A 16,796-nucleotide genomic window follows, 5' to 3' on the forward strand; every position below is an offset into this window, starting at 1 on the left:
GCGGGGCTCGATCCCAGGACCCTGAGATCATGACCTGAGCCGAAGGCAGCGGCTTAACCCACGGAGCCACCCAGGCGCCCCCTAAGTGCTCCTTTTTGATGGGATGTTTCATAATTATCGCCTTGCGGTTGAAAGGCAGGTTGTCATCAGTCCAACCTGGGGTGCCAGCCGTATGGGCACCTGGAAAAGCTGTACTGTCGAATTGGTCCAAAAGCAGTAGAAAGTGTCAAGCTGATTCTTTCTCACTTTATTTAAACGTAGCTCCGTCGAGACCAACTTCTCCGGAGAAGTTCTCAGTGCCTCACGTCTGTGCCAGGTTCGGGCCTGGGGGTCAGCTCATCAAAGTGATCCCAAATCTGCCCTCGGAAGGACAGCCTGCACTGGTTGAAATTCACAGCATGGAGGTAATTACGTGAGTGGAAGCTGCGTCACGGGACTGTGCTCTGAGGAAGTGACCTTGGAAGATGCTCTTTTCCCCCGAGTCTGGTTCGTGGTGGTTGTGTTGTGCTGGGCAGTTCCTGCTGTCAGAGGCGGGACGCTGAGCACCTGGCGGGGGTCACCTTCGACTTAGTTCCACTGCAGATTTGTTTTGTCTTTATTCATGTCTCTGGCTTGGCAGGGAGGACCCTGCTTGTGTTCATCTCGTGGCTTTTGGTCATGGGTAGAGGAGCTTTGTGATCTGGTGGCAGGTGGGGTGGGGGGCCCTGTTCCGTGGCCCTGGCAGGCCTCTTCTGAGCACACGTGAGGGCCCTGCCCCCGTTGGAGGGGAGACCTGGTTCTAAGTGCTTCAGAGAGAGTTTGAAAATCACGGTGGGACAGCAGACAGGCCCATACCTTCGGGGGGCGGGCAGGGACGGCACCGGGAACTTAGCCAGTGCAGCCGGCGGGCACGGGCGGGCGTCGCTGTGCGCCTACCCGCTGCGAGCTGCTCTCTCTCTGCACCCCTCCGCCCGCCTCAGACCTTGCTGCAGCACACGCCAGAGCAGGAGGAGCTGCGCTCATTCCCGGGCCCGCTCGGCAAGTACGTTCCCCGCAGAAGCGTCCTTGGCGTCCGCGCGGAGGCGGCTGCTGCGCTGGGCCTGCCTCGCAGACGTGGGTGTCTCTGCTCACGGGGCGTGTGTCCTTCTTGCAGGGATGACACCCATAAAGCGGATGTTATTAATTTCGCACAGAGCAAAGCTACAAACTGTTTGCAGAACCAGAGTTTAATTGACAAGGAGTCTGCGAGTCTCCTTTGGAATTTCATTGTTCTCTTGTGCAGACAGAACGGGGTACGTTTCCGTTGGCGACTCGCTCGGGGAGACTGTCCTCGTGGTGCTTTGGGGAAGTGGAATTCCAGGGTGTGGGGTTTGGGGTGAAGGGAGGTTCGGGTCCACCTCTGTCCGGTCATCTGCGGTCTGTCCCTCCTGCTCCTGGCTACGCCCCGGGACGTGGAGTTGAGGGGAGGGTGCTCACCTGAGGAGTCCTGTTCAGGGCCTCACCTGACCTGGACCAGCCCCCACCCCCACCCCCCGCCACAGGAAGTCCTGTGTGGAGTGAAGCGCTTTGATCTCCTTCTGCCCCTGTGGCCCCTGCAGACCGTGGTGGGAACAGACCTCGCCGAGCTTTTGTTACGAGACCACAAAACCGTGTGGCTTCCCGGAAAGTCACCCAACGAAGCCAACCTGATTGATTTTACTAACGAGGCTGTGGAACAGGTAGAGGAGGAGGAGTCCGGGGAGGCCCAGCTCTCATTCCTCACCGACAACCAGACTGCCAGCAGCAACACCCTCGAGAAGGAGACGGAGAGGTTCCGGGAGCTGCTGCTGTACGGCCGCAAGAAAGTGAGTGGCCGCGAGCCCCTGGGGTCCCCAGGTGGGCCCTAGCGTGTGCGGTCCTGCTCTCGGGAGCGGTGGCACCTTGACTGCGACCCGGGGCTAGTGTCTGTGGAGTCTGGTGTGTCCGCTCCTGCAGCAGAGCCGTCTTCCGAGGGTTGCCAGGGTCGGAGACTCGCCTGTGCTGTGTACACGTCTCGGACAGACTCACGCGCGGACTGAAGTCAAACCGTTCTCGCACGGTTAGGCATACCCTCGCTGTCACCTCAGCGGTGCAGGTGCTGGGGGGGTGCCCCACAGTGGCCCAGCGCCAAGCCCTGGCCACGGAGGGAAGCTCCCCAAGATCGTGCAGCCCGGAGCGAGGGCCACGCCTGTGCTCTGGCGGCTGGGGTCTTGTGGGCCCAGAGTTCTTGGTACTTTGATCTCGTGATGGCAGCTGGAAAGCTTGTATTTGGTAAATAAACCGTTTTCATGTGGGCGTTTTACAACGGATCGGAGCTGTGGGATCTGTCAGCTTTGCTCAACGTTTCCCTCTGCTGTAAGCCGTCCATCTCTGTGAAGACGCTGTCCTCTGAGTGCTACCCTAGATGATTCTGGACTTGGGGGGGCCGTGTTAGTAAAGGCTCCATCCGTGTGGAGGTGGTCATCGTGGAGGGCACAGTTGGAGGCAGCAGGACCGCTGCTCGCCTGTCCTTGTTCCTCGTCCGGGTGCTTGCTCCGGACGCTGGCTGCGGGCAGCCGACCCAGCAGCACGGGCCTTCGCAGACTCGGGGCCGCAGCGACTTTCCAGCTCGGGCAGATTGGGAAAAGCGGGCTGCTGCTTCGTGTCTGAACCGGGCGCGTGTGTTGGCGGGCCTGTGACTCACGCACTCCTTCAGTGCGCTCCGGTCCCTTGCCCCTGCCGCCCACCATGCGTGATGACCCCCGGGTGTGGCTTCTGCTTGTGCATGTCACTGAAGGTCTGGGGACGTGGGTAACCACTGACATGCTTTGCAGGATGCTTTAGAGTCTGCGATGAAAAACGCCTTATGGGGTCACGCTCTGCTGCTTGCAAGTAAGATGGACAGCCGGACACACGCCCGCGTTATGACCAGGTAGAGAATCTTGCTGTGTAGACTATTTCTGGGCACGTCCTGCTGGCCTAGTCGCGCTGCCTGGTCAGCTCTTGGAAGCACCGTGACCTGCAGGGCTTGTCTTGGAAAGCTGGGGCGGGTCCCCTGCACCGGGCTGCTGTCACACTGGTGTGGGCATGCTGGACCCTCTTCCCTGTGGTTGTACTGCTGAGGGCCTTGTAAACATTTTTTACCACAGAGTTTTCTACACTCTGTGAAACCACCATGAATTCTTTAGTCTTTCTCAATTCATTTGTTGAAATGCTGGGCTTTTTGTACACTGTGCCTGGGTCAGGCCCCCGACAGTCATCAAAAGACCAAAATGAAACCGGCCTTGTTTCTGTTTGTCATTTAAACAGAGTCAACTGGGGCACCAGGGTGGCTCAGTGGGTTAAGCTTCTGCCTTCAGCTCAGGTCATGATCTCAGGGTCCTGGGATCGAACCCCACATCGAGCTCTATGCTCCGTGGGGAGCCTGCTTCCTCCTCTTTCTCTGCCTGCCTCTCTGCCTACTTGTGATCTCTGTCAAATAAATAAATAAAATCTTTAAAAAAAAAAAAAAAAGAAAGTTTAATAAAAAACAGGGCCAACTTAGCTTTTTCTCTCCTCGTGTCTGCCTAGGTTTGCCAACAGTCTTCCAATCAATGACCCTTTGCAGACAGTGTACCAGCTGATGTCAGGGCGGATGCCTGCTGCGTCCACGGTCAGTGAACAGGGGCTCCCCAGGGTCCCTGTGGCCTGGCTTCCCGGCTCACTCTCATGAGAGCTGGCCTCCTGGGCCACAAGGCCCGCACTTTCTCTTGTCCCGGCTCCGCGCTGTACTCTTGGATCTCACCTGTGACGAGATGAAAGTGGCGCTCCCTTCTGAGGATAAGGGTTTGTTTGTTTGGCTATTTTCTGACCTCAGTGTTGTGGAGACGAGAAGTGGGGTGATTGGAGGCCTCATCTCGCTATGGTTTTGTCCAATCTGAGCAGCAACGTGGATGTGGAGTCCAGGGCGATGGCCACCATGGGCGACACTCTGGGTAGGTCAGGCGTGGGCATGGAGGTTGGGGAGCCTGACACGCTCGGGCGTGAGAGCCACTGTCGGGGTGTGGAGGGCCACGGGGTTTTGCCACTCGTGCAGCCCTTCTGGTGGTTGCTGTCCGTGTGTTGAGGTTTTTGGGAGAACTCAGAGCTCCTGAGCCCTGGCCTGCTGTATGTCTCCTCAGCTTCCAAAGGTCTCTTAGATGCCGCGCACTTCTGCTACCTCATGGCCCAGATCGAATTGGGGGTTTACACAAAGAAAACCACAAAACTTGTCTTAATTGGATCGAACCACAGGTGAGGACCGTCGAGGGGTTTGTTTTCCTTTAGAAAGGAAGCATTCCTCCGTGAGCTGACCCAGAAGCAGCGCACGCGCCTGGCAGCGGCAGCCTCCCGTCTTGGTGGCGTGCTGTTGGTCACGTGGTGTGACGTGCTTCTGGGTGCCTTGTCTGGACACTGAAGTTATTTCTTTTTTCAACAGTTTGCCATTTTTAAAGTTTGCAACCAATGAAGCTATTCAGAGGACAGAAGCCTATGAGTACGCCCAGTCTCTCGGGGCGCAGACCTGCTCCTTCCCCAATTTCCAGGTGAGCGGGGGCCCACGCCGGCCCACGGTTTGAACGAGTGGGCGGTCAGTGCTAGCAAATGTTTGTTGAGGGCTTTTGAGCTCTTCCCCCCAAAATGATAGTTTTTGGAAATTCTGGGAAGTCCTTTGATCTGTACCTCTTGAGAAGTCCTATCGAATTGAGGATTTTCTTAGCATTTAAAACGTTTCCCGAGTGTTTGGTTTCCAGTGCTTCCTCTGCACGGTTTGCAGGGTCGTGGGGTGGGTGTTCTGTGACCAGCAGGCATGTGGGTGTAAACACTGTAGTGCAGGGTTTGTGGGGATGGCTATCCCGCCATGCTAGCTGCTGGCTGGCCAGGGCGCTGTGGTGACGAGCCCTGTGTCACAAGCCTACAAAGTGTGCTAAAGAGGAAGAGGGAGTTTCTGAGAAGCTTAGTTGCAGCTCTCATGAGAAGTCCTCTGGGGAGGGGTTCTGTGCTGCTGGGTGGCCGTGGGGCACACGTGAGGCGCATTGGGCGTTGGGGTAGCGCCCGCTTCGGGGCTGTTGGGTGACACGGGGGCTGGGAGGCATGTCAGGACAACGGTGCTACACCCCCTGGTCCCAGGTGTTCAAGTTCATCTACTCCTGCCGCCTGGCTGAAATGGGGCTGGCCACGCAGGCCTTCCACTACTGCGAGGTGATCGCCAAGAGCGTCCTGCTGCAGCCGCACAAGCACTCGCCCGTGCTCATCAGCCAGCTGGTTCAGGTACGGGTTCTCGGACGCCCCGGCAGCAGCCGATCCCTGCGCTCGGGCACTGAGGGGTGACCGTGTAAATGCTGTGGACTTCTTGAGCAGCTGAGACATTCAGGCGTCCTTGGGCAGGGAGTGGGTGTTTTGAATTTTCGGGGACCTCAGCCCGCGACTGAAGCTGGGCTGTAGCTTCAAAGGGAGAAGGACGGCACGTCCAGGACGTCTCGCTCCATAAAACAGACGCCGTGTGCGCGGCCTGCGGGAGCGGGGGAGGCGCGCGTGGGACAAGGCTGGTCAGCGGCCGGTGCACGTGGCCAGTGCACCCTCCCCCCCCCAAGGACCTTCGTTCTGGGAAACGCGCTTCCGTGACAGCTGAGAGGGTGTGTTACTGTGGGGAGTTCTCGGCGTCCGCGGACGGACACAGAACATTTGGGGGCGTCCCGTTCCCGCAGCTTCGGCAGCTGTTACTCAGGCCCTGCGTTCGCCACACCCCCGTCCCGCACCCTCCCCGTCCTGTCCCCGCACCCCCCAAGGCCCGTCAGTGTGCACGTCCCGGGTTAGTCAGCGTTTTGATCCCTGAAGCTGTCTGTGGCATCGGGGACGGGCAGCAGCCGCTGGGCTTGCCAGAGCCAGTCTGGTCCCGCATTCCCTTCCGGCGACTCGGTAGTGCGAGCGACGTGTCGGGCCGGGTTCACCACCACACGCTTCAGACACCTTAGGTGGCGGGAGCTCTCCGACCGGACCCTGAAGATGCCTTTTGTTCCGGGTGGTGGTGGCTTTTGAAAACACGGTCCCTTGTCACACCAGGTAGTAACAGGGCCCTTTCCTCCCCGTGTGTGTCCAGATCGCGTCCCAGCTGCGGCTCTTTGACCCGCAGCTCCGAGAGCAGCCCGAGCAGGAGGCCTTCGTGGAGCCGGCCTGGTTGGCGCAGCTGCAGCGCGTGGACAGGCAGCTCAAGGTGCGCGGGCGCTTCCGGTCTTGGGCCAGGAGTCGGATACGCTGCGACCATAGTGGTTCACACGCCCGTCGTGTTCACGCCGTGCGTGTGAGGGGCAGAGAGTACGCTTGAGGGGTGTGCGCGTTGGTCAGCACGCTCCCGGGAGAGGGAGGGCCCTCCTGAAGCGCGGCCCAGTGAGGGTCCGGCTGTCGGGAACGCCTGCCCTGTCTCTCCCTTAGGAGGGCGCCACGGTGTGGATTCGGGACGGGACCTTCCCCCAGCGCTGTCCCAGCACCCCGAGCTCTGAGGTGGGCCCGTGTGATGGGCCGGCACTCGGCCCGCCGGGGGGCCCGGGCGCCGGCAATCCATTGCTGGCGCCACCTGTGCCCAGCGCTGAGCACCTGGGCCAGGGGGTGCGGCTGCTGCCTTCAGGTGAGCCCCAAGCTGCTGGAGAAGCCGCAGGCCTCCCCACCCTCCCCTCGCCACCGCTGCTTCCGCAAGTGGAACGCTGCCCTCCTGCCTGAGGAGAGCGGAGGGGATGCGTCTTCCCTTCCCCCTCCCCACGCTTGTTCCCTCGGTGGGCCTGTTGCATCTAACGGCTGCGCCTTAAGCAGCCGTCCGAGCGGGCGGGGGCCTGCGGAGCTCTGGAGGGGGAGGAGGGGAGTGGGGAGGGCTCCATGAACTCCGAACTCTCTTTTAGGCCCCTGCTCCCGGGTTGTGCTGGGGCCTTGCTGGGAGTCAGGCCCCAGGCCCCACGTGACATTTGATGATGTCCTCCCCTTGTCCCTAAGAAGCGTATGTTTTGCTTTTCCCCCAATGACTGATGACCTGGCATTGTCAGCACTCTTGCTGTGATGACTTGTTCTCTTACCCGTAATGAGAGAACATGGCCCTGGGAGAGGACGTGTGACAAAGGGTTGAACGGCCTCCTGTTTGCTTCCCTGAGTGCCCAGAGTCCGCGCCAGTACCTCAGGCTTCTATTCCCCGCTCTTTTGGTGCAGCTCCGCCGACGCTCCCCGCCAGCCAGCCGGCCCTCCCCGCCAGGGTGCCGTTGTTCCCGGTGCCCCCAGCCACGGGCCCCCTTGAGCTGGGGCCCAGCTGTGGACCCCCGGCTGCCTTTGGCTTTCCAGAGCCCTCTGGGCGTGAGCCTGCGGCTCTGTACACGGGGCCTGGCCTGCCCCCTTGCGCACCGACTCTGCAGGAAAGTGAGCACGTGCCCCAGGAGGCCGGGAGCCAGGACCCAGGTAGGCCTGCTGGAGCGCCAGCCCGAGAGCAGAGCTGGGGGGTTTGGCGTCGAAGGAGGCAGTTGGTGGAAGAGCCTTCAGTTGTCTGAACTTGACACAGGTTTTGTTCGTTAGCATGTGCTGAGGCTGGAGGGCTCACGGATGTCAGTGCTGCCTTCCTCCGGGACTTAGCTGCGTGTTGGCGTGCAGGCGTGAGCAGATGTCCGGGGGCGGCGGGCGGGACCCATGAGGCTTCTCGTGCCTGCTGTGGGCCTGCCTGTCTCTGTGCCCTCGACCAAGGTGACGCGTGCACCCCGCTTTCCGAAAGAACCGTTTCCGAGGACCTTTCCGGCCTCGGACTCTGAGCCCCGCGGTGGGAGGCCCTCGGCCAGGGAGAAGCTGTGCCATGTCACGTGTACGTCATGTCAGCTCCTGTCCTGTGTCGGTGACACGGAGCCCACAGTGGCCCTCTCTTCTGTTGACAGGGGCGATGCTACCGGAGGCACTGGGTAGGAGCTCACTTCTGGAGCTGAGAGAAGAGGGTTTCGGTGGAAAATTTACTAACCTGGTACTTGCCCACTTTTTTCCCCCAAGCTCTTTGTTTTACTTAAGTTGCGTTGATTAGAAGCCCAGCCTTGCTATTCTCCAGTTGTAACGGGAGAACCAGGAAGAGCGCACAGCTGTGGCTCGTTGCTCCTTGGCCGGAGAGCCCTTGCTGCTCGCGGGGTCGCTGGGAAGGCCCGACGAGCTCGACCGCTTAGTGGCGCACGGACAGTCCCTCTCTGGAGGCTGCGTTGCTGACGATGACTTTTGCAAAATGGAGAGGCCTCCCCGGTCCTGTACCCCTCTCTGCAGTAGGATCCCTGACACCTCACTGTCCGTCTTGAGATCCTTGCCACGTGTCTCGGCTGCTCTGGCCGCAGCGGGGAGGGACACCTGCTTTTCTGCGCGGTGTGTCCCACAGCTGCATCTCCACACACCGGGGCTTCCGTGGGCACGCCGCCACAGGCGCTTGCCGTAGGCTAGACTTCCGTTGGGCGTTCTTCCGTGAAAATATTCTCACGTAAAGTGAGAGTTTATGGAAGACGGGCTCTTCGCTCAGCTATAAGTATTCTGAAAAAAACAAGTCTTTGTTTTAACATGCCTCCTCCCCATCTGCAGCCAGCGTCCCCTCGACACACACAGTCAAACCCCTTTTTCCAGCCCAGTAGTGCCCAGTGCACCCCAACACAGTTGCTTGGGGGAGCAGGCGGGAGGCAGGGGCTGCTGTCCCTTCCCCTCCCCCGCTCTGCTCTCATGGCTCACAGGGGTTTTCAAGGCCCCCAGAGAGGTGCCTTGGGTGAGCCTGCTCCCGCGTTGCCTTGGGACAGGGCTCCTCCGGCCTGCCCCAGGACTCCGAGGCGCCCCCGACGGGGGAGGGTGCCAGCTCCAGTGCTCTGCAGCCGCCGACGTCTGCTCCAGAAGTGAAGAGACCCGCACCGGCAAACAGGAAAGACACCAGGGAGCCCAAGAAGGTGAGACATGGCCTGGCTCCAGCAGGGTGGGGGTCTGGGGTCCAGGGAGGAGGGACAGCTCCCGCAGACCGCTTTCCCCTACACTGGCAGCGGGCCAAGGCGTTCCCAGTGTCCTCAGCACCCACTGAAGTGTGCAAAGCTTCCTGAGTGCCCGTGTGTCCACGTCCTGTATGACCACTGGCCGGAGCAGAGTTGGAACGGGACCAGGAGGCCCCGTGGGTCCCCATGGCCTGTCAGAACCCACCCCAGACGGTGGCCTCTTCAGACTTTGGGACTTGTCCCATAACTTCCTGTAAAGGCGGTTAATCTTTCAAAATCCTCGGGTCATGGTATCTGTTATACGCAGCTGCTAAAATTTTATACTTCCTCTTTCTTGGTAATAGACATTGGCCTTTTTTTTTTTTTTTTAAAAGATTTTATTTACCTGACCGAGAGATCACAGGCAGAAAGGCAGAGGGGGGGCGGGGAAGCAGGCTCCCCGCCGAGCAGAGAGCCCGATGCGGGGCTCGATCCCAGGACCCTGAGACCACGACCTGCTGAAGGCAGAGGCTTGACCCACTGAGCCACCCAGGCGCCCCGGCCTTTTTTTAGATGGTGATGACATAAGAGCCACGCGCTCTTGGTCTCCTGTTGGCGAAACCGCTCCTTCCTCTCAGGGCGTGCCTAGGGCCCGGGATCGCTGTGTGTCCAGTGTGGGGCGCTACCAGGCTCTTTTCCTGGACAGTTGTACGCAGTGACCTTCCCCCAGCAGAGCCAGAGAGGCCCAGTCATTCCTTGTCACCAGCCCGGCTGGTGACATTGCTCGTCCCCGCGCACATAGGGTGGTCGGGCCGCCCCACAGTAGCCTCTCGGCAGGGGTTGTGGTGCCTCCTGGAGCTTCCGCTTCACTCCCCTGACGTGCGGGGGTGCCGAGCACCTTTCTCACGCGCCTGTCACCGCCCGTGTTGTTTTCCTGCGTGGTGCTGGCTTGTCTTCTCCCACTTGAGTGTCTTGGCCCCAAGTCCTCTGTGACATGTGCGTCACCGGTGCCGTCCCCCAGCCTGTAGACCGTCTCTTTACTCTGCACGTGGGTTTACGCGGGACTGGTTCTTGATTTCCATACCATTTAGCAAATCGAAGTTTAGTTAACTGTTAGCGTCTTTTTTTTTAAGCTCGTGTTTATTTATTAGAGCAGCGAGCGCACAAGCAGGGGGAGGGGCAGAGGGTGCGGGAGCAGCCGGCTCCCCACCAAGCAGAGCGCCTGACATGGGCCGCATCCCAGACCCCACCTGGCTGGGGTCGTGACCCGACCTGACAGCAGAGTTGGGCGCTCGAGAGACTGAGCCGCCCAGGTCCCCCTTGACGCCTAGCATCACAAGGGGGACACAGATCAGATTCCGAGCATGCGTGAGCCTGAGCTAGAAGAGGACGCTGACCCGTCGTGAGCGCTGCGGAGGTCAGAGCGGCGGGTCTGCGAGCACACGCCCGCTGCCTCCTTGTCTGTGTTTCCGCTGAGGCACGGCCTGCCGGCATGGAAGTGAGCGTCCCTGACACGTGTGTTCTCCCAGCATAAGGCCACGGGGCGGGGGACCGTCCACGGGGCCCACAAGGGCGTGGCCGGTCTGCTTGCTGCTGCTCAGTCTGGGAGGATGCCAGAGCCTGCCACTCGTTGGCATTTAGACAGGAAAAGCTCCAAAAGGCACGTGTTCAGATGTTAACCATTTTAACCGTTTTTAAGGGCACGGTTCTGTGGCGTTAGCTGCCCCCGCTGCCCGACTCCGGGACTTGTGTTCTCAGACCGGACCTCGGCCCCGGTGCACACCATGCCCCTCCCCTCCCGCATCTGTGCGTGCGGCTCCTCTGGGGTCTCCTGGGAGCCAGTCCTCAGGGCCTTTCGGTGCTGGGCTCACCTCACGCGGCATTGTGTCCTCGAGGCGGTTCTGATGGTTTTCATGTTTAGAGCGGCGAGTCCTGGTTCTCCCGCTGGCTGCCTGGGAAAAGGAGGACAGAAGCTTACCTGCCGGATGACAAGAACAAATCGGTAAGCACTGTGCAGCGCGGCCCCAAGGGGCGTGCGCCTGCGTGGGGGTCGCCCATGGGCGTGGGGCCCGGTCGCCCAGGCCCGGAGGCCGCAGGCGCTGCTTCCCCTCAGCTCTGTCTCCTGACGTTACTTTTCACGATCGCGGCAGATCGTCTGGGATGAAAAGAAGAACCGGTGGGTGGACGTAAACGAGCCAGAGGAGGAGGTACGTCTGGGTTCCTCGCTCTGCTTGCCTGGGCCCCTGCTCCGCGTGCCGTCCGGCAGCTCTGGGTCCGCAGGCAGGGCTCTGAGCCGGCTTTCCCCTCCACAGAGGAAGGCTCCGCCGCCCCCACCCATCTCGCTTCCCAAGGCTCCGCTCGCTGCGCCCCCTGGTCCTGGAGGGCCCCCGAGGGCCTCTGTGAATATGTTCTCTAGGAAAGCAGGTAACAGAGTCGAGCCAGAGATTAGAGTTGGTTTGAGAACTTGCTTGTTCCGCAGACATGCCGGAGCTTAAGGGCTGGAAGTACAGGGCAGATGGCAGTCTGTCTGTCTGCAAGGGGGGGTCCTAGTTTTCCTCGGGCGAGTCTGCAGGGGGGGCCCCCCACTGTCCCTAGAGCGCGAGAGCCCTGCCCTGCAGCCGCCGAGCTGCTAGCGAGCAGCGCAGCTCTGGTAGCCTCAATGTACAGAATGGGCTCCTCCCCCGGGGTAGCAGCCGGGCTGTGCCTCATGGAGAGCTGCATCCCCGTCTGCTCTTCCCGCTCAGGGAAGGGGGACCCCGGGGGAACGGGATGCTCTGGGGTGCTGACCCAAATCTGCCACTTCTCCCGGCACAGCGGGAGCCAGAGCACGCTACGTGGATGTGTTGAACCCCGGGGGGCCCCAGCGGAGTGAGCCGGCGCTGGCTCCTGCGGAGCTTTTCGCCCCCCTGGCCCCGCTCCCGATGCCTGCACATGTGTTCGGGCCGAATCCAGGTGGGCAGTGTGGGACCTTCTGACCTCTGATCCCTTTCCTGAGCTCCTCTGGCTTTAATCTCCCGTAAGAATAGTGACCCGGCCCATGTGCAGAGAGCTGGGGCTCATCTGCTCGTTCACGGACCCCCTTCCCTGTCCCCCACGAGCGGGACTGTGGGAAACGACAGGCCAGCGGCGTTTTGAACAGAATGACAGCTTCCGGCGCTGTTCCCTTCACAGATGCAGAGGAAGTCCCACCTGCAGCGGGGGCCGGCAGGGAAGGGCAGGCGCCTGCGGGCGGTCCGGCCAACGCAGAGCCGGCCTCGGAGCCCCAGGTGAGCAGGGCTGCAGGCCGGGCAGGAGGACGGGGAGGGTTTGCCCCACACCCTGCCCTGGAGATTGGCCCGACCTTTGTGTCAGGCCCATTGTGCACCCGGGGACCAAGTCCGTGTGTGTAGGAAGTGTCTTTGCCCTGAACAGACTCCCTCTGGAGATGGGGAGTGTGACCGTGAGCACGAGGCCTCGTGGTTGTCTCACTGAAATCGTAGTCGGAGAGGTGGTTTTTAATTTGGGGAACTGGGGTGTGAAATCACGGAGAATCTGGTGTCTGAGGGGGACAGTGGATTGCGAGCCTGGGTCCCCAGTTAATGAGCTGCTTAACACGTAAGGGGTCACGTAATGCTTCAAAGTCCGTTTCCTGCTCCGAGTTGGGATGACCAGGCCGTCGTGGGCCCGGGATCCATGTTCCTTGGAGATGGGCGGCGGAGCGGCGGGCCCTGCATCTGCTCAGACCAGCGCCTTCCGTGGAGCCCAGCGCCTCGGGGCTGGGCTGGGCGGGGGCGGGGTTCCCGTGTGGTTCCGCCGGCGGGAGGGCTGCACGTCGTCTTCCTCCCGCAGGCCTTCAGCTCTGCCCCTTCACTTGCTGGCCCCGAGCTCCCACCCGCCGGTGAGGACGGCTCCTGCAGAGGAGAGGTAAGGCCCTCCCACCAAAAGGACCTGCCCAGAAGCCCGGCCCGGCACGTCGCTCGCGTGCACTCGGCTGCTTCCTTCAAAAGCGAGTCTTGATGAGCAGCTTCTTAAAACTGCCTGGTGTCACGTTTGCACAACAGACGGTCCCACTCGTCTGTGCAGAATTGCCCGGGGTCCCCACCTGGAGCAGGGCTGGAGTGCACCTGCCCCTGGCTCTGTTCAGCACGGCCGGGCCGCCGAGGACCCCCAGCTGGGGTGTTTTCTCTCTAAAAGCTGCCCCCGAAGGCAGGCCTTGTAAAGCTAACTCTGGCTCCTCTCCGTCTGACTGTCCCGGTTCTGAGGGCATCCTGCAGCTCTCGGGTTACACGGACTGCTCAGAGCGGCAGCGTGCATGCTGATTTTCTATTTGTGTGTGTTTTGTGTGTGTTCCTGTAGCTTTCACGCTGTAGTTCACTGAGTTCATTGTCACGTGAAGTAAGCCAGCATTTTTATCAGGTACCTGTGCCTGGCGGTTCTCACTGGACACGCGTTGAACTGGGTCGCCTTTGTGTCCCCTCTGAGCGCGCTGTGCTGGCTGGCCACTGTGCCGTGTCACTAACGCGACCCGCTGCCTCCCCACCCGCCACACACCGGAGGATGTAGTGTTCCTTTCTCCCCAGGTCCTCAGGGGGTCGGGAGCCGTCCTGATGCACTGACGGGCATGTAGACCCCGATGTGCCTAGTGAATGAGTGCAATCTGTTAAGTCTTCTTTCCGGATTGGTTTTTCCACGTGGCCAGCCTCCGGCGTGGCCTCACCGTGTGTGAGTGGGTTTCCGAAGCCCACGGGGCAGGAGGGACTTCTGTTCTCTGACCAAGTGTGAGATGGCGTCTTGTAGGCCAGGCGGGGCGTGGCAGGAAGCTGTCCTCCGGCCAGTCTGGGCGGGAGATAAAGGAATGCGTCATCTTTCGTGTGTATCGTGGGACAGAGCTTCCGTTGGCTCAGTAGAAGGCTTCGTGTGACCTTTTTCTTTGCGCACTAAAGCACTGGCTTTCGTAGCTGGGCACCGAGGTCTGAAGTCCTCAGAAGCGTCTGCTAACTGCCCCATGTCAGCACGAACGGGACATCTTGGCGCCGCGCACTCCTTGTCCCTGCATGTTCTGGTTTCGAGGCATTTCTCTCTGCATGCTGCTTTACGTGTCATCATTTTCCCGTGGACCTTGGCGTAATTGCGTCCAGGGCTGCGACAAGTGTCTCCACCTGCATCTGTGGCTCCCTTAGAAGCACTGGGAGCGGGTCCCCAGGAGTGTGTCTGTTCACAAAGGGAGCGAGCACGGCGCTGTCGGCGGTGCTGACATGGCTCTCTGTGGTTCTCAGGCTCCCAGCGACCACCCCGGGGCAGCCGCACCCTTCTACAGCCCCACTCAGTTTGCACAGGTCAGTGCCCTCCTGGCCCCCGGCCCGCGCCTGCTGACCCTTCTCGATCGGCCCTTTCCCGCTCCTGGCTCCCGCGCTTTCCTGCTGACACACTGCGCCGCGGGTCTGCCTCTGACTCCCACGCACGGGCCTGGGCCCTCCTCCCGGCCAGCCTGCGTCCTGCAGTTCGGGGTCGTTGCTGAACGTTCCCTTCCGTTTCTCTGCCTCTGCCGTCTCTCTTCTCCGTGCCCAGTTTTGCCCATAGCAGACAGACTGGCTGCCAGTTTGGGGCGAGCCAGGGCGGGGTGGTCCTGGCATTTAGGATGTAAATGCTCGCCTGAGCCCAGGTGTCCTGGTGCGGCTCCTGTCCTCACTGCCCGGGGTGACCGGGCCTGCTCCCTCTGCACCTGGCTCTCGTCCCCCTACCAGCCTGACCTTAGGGCTACCGCGTCCCACCCAAGTTACAACCGGGCCACCGTGCACCTGCTTTTCACTCCCAGGATGTGCTTTTTTCCGTCCTGTTACCGCCATCTTGTAGTCATTATTTTACACTAATTCTTTGGCACACATTCCAGCCAGGGTGTGCGAGGAGGCTCAGGTAAACACCCGCGCGCTGCCACCGCTGCGGCCAGCCTCCTCGCTTCACCACCTGGCCAAAGCACACACCTTTAAGAACGATCGATTTGGTCCTGGCCTGGCCAGTTACCAGGGGGACTGCCTGTGGGTCGGTGTAGACGGTCCCGCCCCCACCGTCCGAGTCTCGAGGTGTTCCCGGGGTGCCACCGGCCTCGGAGGCCTCGGGCACACGGAAGTCAGCGCTCTTTTTCTCTGCAGGCCTCGGCCCCCTCCGGAGGCTCCAGGATGGGGAGGATTGGCCAGAGGAAGTACCCAGCGTTGAGCTAGAAGAGTCCTCACCCTGGAGTAGCATCTGGAACCCTGAAGCCATCATTCTGCTCCAGCAAGAACTCAGATGGATCGCCTGCACCGTCCCTGCGTCCCCGAATGGGCACGCAGTGATGCCACGTGATCGAACCTGTACTTCCACCGCCGTCTGTGAAGGGTGGCCCGAGGCAGGTGTGCAGCCCCTGGAAGGTGCTGGCTGGAGCGGGCGCTCTTGGCTCCTCCGTTCCCCAACAGTGATTTAAGGGTAAAACTGTCTGTCCTGGAAGAGCGTCGTGCCGGGTGAGGCTGGAGACGTCTTTGCTGCAAGAAGGATCTCGCTCTTGAGGAACCCAGGTGTCTCTGCAAACCTAACCGTGCTTCCCTGCCCCCCAACCCCCACGGGGTCCTTTAAAATGCTGAGTGAAGAGCAAGCCTTGGACCCAGGAGAGGCCCCACCGCCTTCCTGGCGGCCGTGGGAGGTCCTTTCTGCATCAAAGTCCCCGAGGAGCTGTGGGCTCGGTGGCAAGAATTCGGTTAGCTTTCGAGAGAGGCCCGAGTCCCCGAAGCGCATCTCCGGGCGGCAAAGACGTTTCCAGCTTCTCTGGTGCCCCGTGCGAGCCAGGGGCCCGGCTTTGCCCGTCCACGGGGGGCGGCCCTGCGGCTGTGCCCCCCGCGGACTGGCCCCCATTGGTCCACCTTACTGAAACTGTCACTGTGACAAGTTGGACGGGGCTTTCTCCAGTCTGTGACGAGCCTGACTAGACACCTCGAGGGGCCACAGTGCCCTCTGTGTCGCCATCGGCACTGTGCTCTGTCCTGACTGGTCTTCATGGTGCCGTCCAGTTGCCTTGCTTTCTCTCACCTGGTTGCCGTCCTCTCAGGGTGGTGACATCTGGAAGAGAGGGCGGAACGGACTGTTGACACACGCTCTGAGTCCGAGGCTCTGTTCTTCCCGCACCAGATCCGCAGGTAGTGTGCGGCCCGCCAGCCGCGCGAAACCACTGAGGGGACCCTACCCCCGGACTCCGAGCTTTACGGCTTCATCGACTGTTCAGAAAATTCCTCTCTCGTTCTTGTTAGGTCTGAAGAGACTACAGAAAAGATTTAAGTATTTATAAGAATCATTAGAAAATAATTTCTGTAGGTTCCTCCGGGGAGTGTAGTTTGCTTGGGGTCTTAAATCTAAATGCAGAAATGGTCTAACTGTGGAATCCGTGCAGGCCTCCTGTTTCCCCCCGGGCCCTGGGTCATCTCAGAAGGGCCACGGAAGTTGTCCCATGGTGTCGCCCACACGCACGTCTGGGTGCATTTGTTCACTTGGAGAGAGGCCGGGACTGATTGACGGGGCAGCAGTCTCTTGTGTCCCTTGGTCCGCGCTCGGGGGGTTCCTGGGACCCCAGACCCTCCTGGCGGCGCGCCCCTGGCTTCCTCTGCCTGGCCTGCCGCCGTTGCCCGCAGCGGCTGCCAGCGACTTTTGATTCAAGAAGCTCCCTGCGAGGCCAGGCGGGAGCTGCTATTTTTCCTAAATGCAAATTGTTACACTGCAAATTGGTAAATAAAGTATTTTGCGCTCGCAAGCGCTGTCATCAGTTGCTTCCTTCTGTCTGTGGGTCACCGTGGGTGGTGGTGGGGGGGGACATGGCCCCTGCCTGGGGCTGCGAGCTTGAGGGGCTTTGCGTTG

The 16,796-nt window shown here is 60.7% G+C and overlaps 1 protein-coding gene across 2 annotated transcripts in view; it reads left to right on the top strand.

Moving 5' to 3' along the window:
• SEC16A (SEC16 homolog A, endoplasmic reticulum export factor) overlaps positions 1–16,701 on the top strand; it is an 84,772-nt gene extending 68,071 nt beyond the window's left edge. For both annotated transcript variants that reach the window (XM_047698786.1, XM_047698787.1), the window contains 24 exons: positions 262–404; positions 960–1,021; positions 1,133–1,271; positions 1,578–1,823; positions 2,811–2,908; positions 3,547–3,628; positions 3,833–3,950; positions 4,137–4,248; positions 4,433–4,538; positions 5,122–5,262; positions 6,092–6,205; positions 6,424–6,616; positions 7,186–7,428; positions 7,893–7,975; positions 8,778–8,921; positions 10,861–10,941; positions 11,090–11,146; positions 11,252–11,363; positions 11,754–11,891; positions 12,111–12,205; positions 12,768–12,842; positions 13,275–13,334; positions 14,195–14,254; positions 15,068–16,701. In XM_047698786.1, the coding sequence (XP_047554742.1) occupies positions 262–404; positions 960–1,021; positions 1,133–1,271; positions 1,578–1,823; positions 2,811–2,908; positions 3,547–3,628; positions 3,833–3,950; positions 4,137–4,248; positions 4,433–4,538; positions 5,122–5,262; positions 6,092–6,205; positions 6,424–6,616; positions 7,186–7,428; positions 7,893–7,975; positions 8,778–8,921; positions 10,861–10,941; positions 11,090–11,146; positions 11,252–11,363; positions 11,754–11,891; positions 12,111–12,205; positions 12,768–12,842; positions 13,275–13,334; positions 14,195–14,254; positions 15,068–15,136 (2,771 nt within the window). In that variant the 3' untranslated portion in view covers positions 15,137–16,701. The remainder of the gene's footprint in view (positions 1–261; positions 405–959; positions 1,022–1,132; positions 1,272–1,577; positions 1,824–2,810; positions 2,909–3,546; positions 3,629–3,832; positions 3,951–4,136; positions 4,249–4,432; positions 4,539–5,121; positions 5,263–6,091; positions 6,206–6,423; positions 6,617–7,185; positions 7,429–7,892; positions 7,976–8,777; positions 8,922–10,860; positions 10,942–11,089; positions 11,147–11,251; positions 11,364–11,753; positions 11,892–12,110; positions 12,206–12,767; positions 12,843–13,274; positions 13,335–14,194; positions 14,255–15,067) is intronic.
• The last annotated feature ends 95 nt before the right edge of the window (positions 16,702–16,796 follow it).

The sequence above is a fragment of the Lutra lutra genome, chromosome 13 (genome assembly GCF_902655055.1).
Source record: "Lutra lutra chromosome 13, mLutLut1.2, whole genome shotgun sequence".
Lineage (NCBI taxonomy): Eukaryota > Metazoa > Chordata > Mammalia > Carnivora > Mustelidae > Lutra > Lutra lutra.